The 3,819-nt window shown below is 32.6% G+C and overlaps 1 protein-coding gene across 1 annotated transcript; it reads left to right on the forward strand.

The window, feature by feature from the left end:
• Positions 1-383: 383 nt before the first annotated feature.
• Positions 384-2,408, forward strand: LOC115699439 (large ribosomal subunit protein eL6). The gene is made up of 4 exons (XM_030626852.2): positions 384-779; positions 860-966; positions 1,757-1,938; positions 2,083-2,408. The coding sequence occupies exons 1-4, from the start codon at positions 523-525 to the stop codon at positions 2,236-2,238; spliced, it is 702 nt and encodes a 233-aa protein (XP_030482712.1). The 5' UTR covers positions 384-522; the 3' UTR covers positions 2,239-2,408.
• The last annotated feature ends 1,411 nt before the right edge of the window (positions 2,409-3,819 follow it).

The raw sequence follows: 3,819 nt of genomic DNA on the forward strand, positions 1-3,819 counted from the left end.
TGTTGTTTTGCCATGATTATTTATTGACGTCGATTTTACTGCTTTTGTTTATTCTTGCCGGTTTTAATGGTTTTTTCTTGGTGATTTCCGTCTCCGGCGTCTCCCCACACACGAAGAAGGTTGTTTCCCCACACACACAGTATAAATGTTATGCTGTTGGGCTTGGGCAGTACAAAAGTAATGAAATTGGGCTGGGGCAGTAAAAATGTTATTTTTGCCGTGCCCCAGTATAATTGTAAAGTTTTGGTCCAAAAACAGTATTTTTGTAAAATTCCCATTTGTTATGCTTCCGAAGGTATACAATGGGCCGGAAGTTAGTTTTGGCGGTTCAAGGCCCATATTCCAAACAAATCGCGAAAGTACGAAATTAGGCCCATTATTTACAAAAGCAGAAACCCTTGGACGAGAATTATAAGAGCAGTTAGGGTTTCATGTGCGCAGCCTGAGTCTACTCTTAACTCTTCACCATTCCTCACCTCTCTAACTGAAGAAGCCGAAAAGGAAGAAAAAGATATAGCTCCAATGGCGGCCAAGGCTAGAAATCCTCAAAAGACCAGGAACCCCGATCTGATCAGGGGTGTCGGGAAGTTCTCTAGATCCAAGATGTACCACAAGAGAGGTCTCTGGGCCATTAAGGCCAAAAATGGCGGTGTCTTCCCACACCACGATCCCAAAGTCGCTGCAGAGGCTCCCGTCCAGAAAGCTCCTAAGTTTTATCCAGCTGAGGACGTGAAAAAGCCCCTTGTTAACAAGCACAAGCCTAAGCCGACCAAGCTGAGGTTTATTTTCATTTTCAGTTTTCAATTATAGGTTTTTGTGTTTTTTTTTGGTTTTACTAATTTATCTTTGTTAATGGCAGAGCAAGTATCACTCCAGGGACAGTCTTGATCATCTTGGCTGGAAGGTTCAAGGGGAAGAGAGTTGTCTTTCTCAAGCAGCTTTCCTCTGGGTTGCTCTTGGTCACTGGTCAGTCCCTCTCTCTTTCTCTCTATTTTTTTAAACGATGTAGGTTTTTTTTCCTTCAATATTTATTTTTGTTTATTTATTATACATAAATACACTATTATTATTATTATTATTGCAACTCTTGTTTGTTTCATTTTAGTAGTCCCGGTTTAGAATGTATAGGGTTAGGGTTCCATTTCCAGTATTACTATGCATTTTCTCAATGGTTATTATATGTGTGAAGTTTTTGATTGTTTCAAATAGTCTTTGTGGCGTTACGGGAACTTTGTTTATTTGCTTTTCCTATTCATGTTCTGGCTCTCCTATTAAAGATTTAGTTTAAATCTATATTCGTGACATACATTATTCTAATAAAAAGATTTATTCCAAATTATATCTATCCTCTCTAATCCAAGGAAACCATTCCCATCTATTCTGGATGCTTATTCAACATCAGTTCAAGAGGGGCACATACATTTGTATAAGCCTACTAATGCAATGTTTTGTAAATTTACCAGCTCAGTTAAACGTGTGACAATTGATATGGTCCAGCATTGCTTCTCTGAATGAAACAATAATCTAATGATTTTTATGCTTCCAACGCTAAAAATATTTGTTTTATATGGAAGAACTTGATTTGTTTTATGTTATGCTGGATTTTTTTTAAGGTTGTGCACCCTGTTTTGAGTTGTAAGATTTTGAAAAGCTTATGTATAAAACATGCCTTCCTTAATTCTTCTCGCCCTAGCATGCTTTCCTCTTGTATTTGCGCCTTTGATTGATCCTAATCTGTCATTTTCTGCCAATACAGGACCATTCAAGCTCAATGGAGTTCCCATCAGACGTGTGAATCAAGCCTACGTGATCGGAACCTCCACCAAGGTTGACGTTTCTGGTGTCAATTTGGAGAAGTTTGATGACAAATATTTTGCCAAGGAAGGAAAAAAGAAGTCTAAGAAGGGAGAGGGAGAGTTCTTTGAGGCTGAGAAAGAGGTTAGTTTTCTTGTTTATTCATCTCTGTATACATATATGTCTCCTGAAGTTTTCACTTTCCCCAAACTTTTATTGGTTCTCTATTAAATTCCTTCTTTAATTGCCTTTCACCTGCTGCAATTTTTTATTTTTGAAAATGTGTAGGAGAAGAATCAGCTTCCACAAGCAAAGAAAGATGATCAGAAAACAGTGGACACTCCATTGTTAAAGTGCATTGAGGCTGTCCCAGACTTGAAGACATACCTTGGAGCAAGATTCTCTCTTAAGGCAGGCATGAAGCCTCATGAGCTTGTCTTTTAAGTGAATGTTTCAGCTATTATAACTCTAGGATAATTTTGTGAGTGGTTTTTGTTTGATTTTAAAATCTTCGACTTTTTTTCTAATGTATTTTTCATATCTCTTGCTGAGCTATAATTTTGTAGTAACCAGTTTACATTATGAAGAATTTTTCTTTTTGCCATGTTGATTCAGTAACGTGTCTTCTTTGTTAAAAGCTAAACCAACAACTTTAAAAATAATGAGGAAAAGGATTTTTAGTTGAGTTAATTTTAAGTTATAGGAAACTGGACAAGGATTTTCTTGCATTTTTGTTCTCATCAAAAAGACTAACAATCAAAATGCATGTGTTCACTCTGATTGTAGTTAAAATGACTCAACTGGTTCTTTTTCTTATTAATCAAAATGCTTGTGTTCACTCTTAAAAATCTTTGTCTGAAGAAAATTTCCATCTCATCTCTTTTTAGAACTAGGCTCAATTCCCTCTCTAAAGAAATTAAAGACTTTACATTACTCTCCCTAAACTCCTGGGTTGTGAGATCTTAGTGATCTAACCCAATAAATGTTGTTTGGAGAAACTATGAGCCATTTACATTTTTATTATTGTACAACTCAGCCCCTTTGTTGTATTGGGTTTATTCTATTTTGATATTTTTGAATACAAAATAATAAAATTTAATGTTGAAAAGATTAATTTTAAAAAATATTAAATTATTTTGTGTTAAGCGTGTCAATTCGTTTTTTGACTTGTGTTTAATTTTCTCTAACCCTAATCCAATCCGTAAAAAATCGTGTCGTGTTCGTGTTGACCCACTGTGATCTGTTTTGCTATTATTGAAGCTAGAGTTGTAGAGAAAAATGATGGATTTAAGTTCTGTTAGAAAACTTATATATATTTATGTATACATAGTTTGTTATATATATAATAAAAATTAAATGTTAAAAAGAAAATTAAATTTAAAATCTTTTAACTTAATATTGAATCAATAAATATATACTTTTATATAATTATATTATTATTAATAATTTTTTATTTTAGTATATTTATAAAAAAAAAATGTATCAAATTCGTGTTAAGCGTGTCGTATCGTGTTTGACCTGTTTTTATTTCGTGTCAAGTCGTGTTGATCCGTTTTCGACCTGCGTCTAATTTTTTTTGATCCTAACCTGTAAAATTCGTGTCGAGTTCGTGTATCATGTCAAAACCTGTTTTACCAACCCAACATAATATTTGATAAAAACCTATTAAAATGATTATATTTATATATATTATATATAACTAAAAGGGTGACTATTCAATGGTTACATTTTTATTGTAACCATATGGTTACATTTTTTTTTGACCTGCAATAGCAGGTTAACAATAGGTAAAAATTCCATTTTTAGAATTAATTAATTATAATTAACTATTTTTTAAGTAATTAAATAAATATTTAACAAAGACCTATTTTAGCAATTAAAATTTTTAAATAATTTTTTTTATTTATATATAAATCCCTTGATTTAATTATTTTAACCATTAACCTATTTAATTATAATATTTACACTTTTTTTTTCAAAAATTTTAATAATCGTATTGTTTGAAGTGTTTTTTTTTTTTTTTTT

Source organism: Cannabis sativa, chromosome 8 (genome assembly GCF_029168945.1).
Source record: "Cannabis sativa cultivar Pink pepper isolate KNU-18-1 chromosome 8, ASM2916894v1, whole genome shotgun sequence".
Lineage (NCBI taxonomy): Eukaryota > Viridiplantae > Streptophyta > Magnoliopsida > Rosales > Cannabaceae > Cannabis > Cannabis sativa.

Excerpts from the sequence above, each read along its gene's own strand:
- LOC115699439 (XM_030626852.2), top strand. The coding sequence starts at position 523 with ATGGCGGCCAAGGCTAGAAATCCTCAAAAGACCAGGAACCCCGATCTG. Across the intron at positions 967-1,756 it reads TGGGTTGCTCTTGGTCACTG|GACCATTCAAGCTCAATGGA; the intron begins GTCAGTCCCTCT and ends CTGCCAATACAG. Across the intron at positions 1,939-2,082 it reads TCTTTGAGGCTGAGAAAGAG|GAGAAGAATCAGCTTCCACA; the intron begins GTTAGTTTTCTT and ends GAAAATGTGTAG.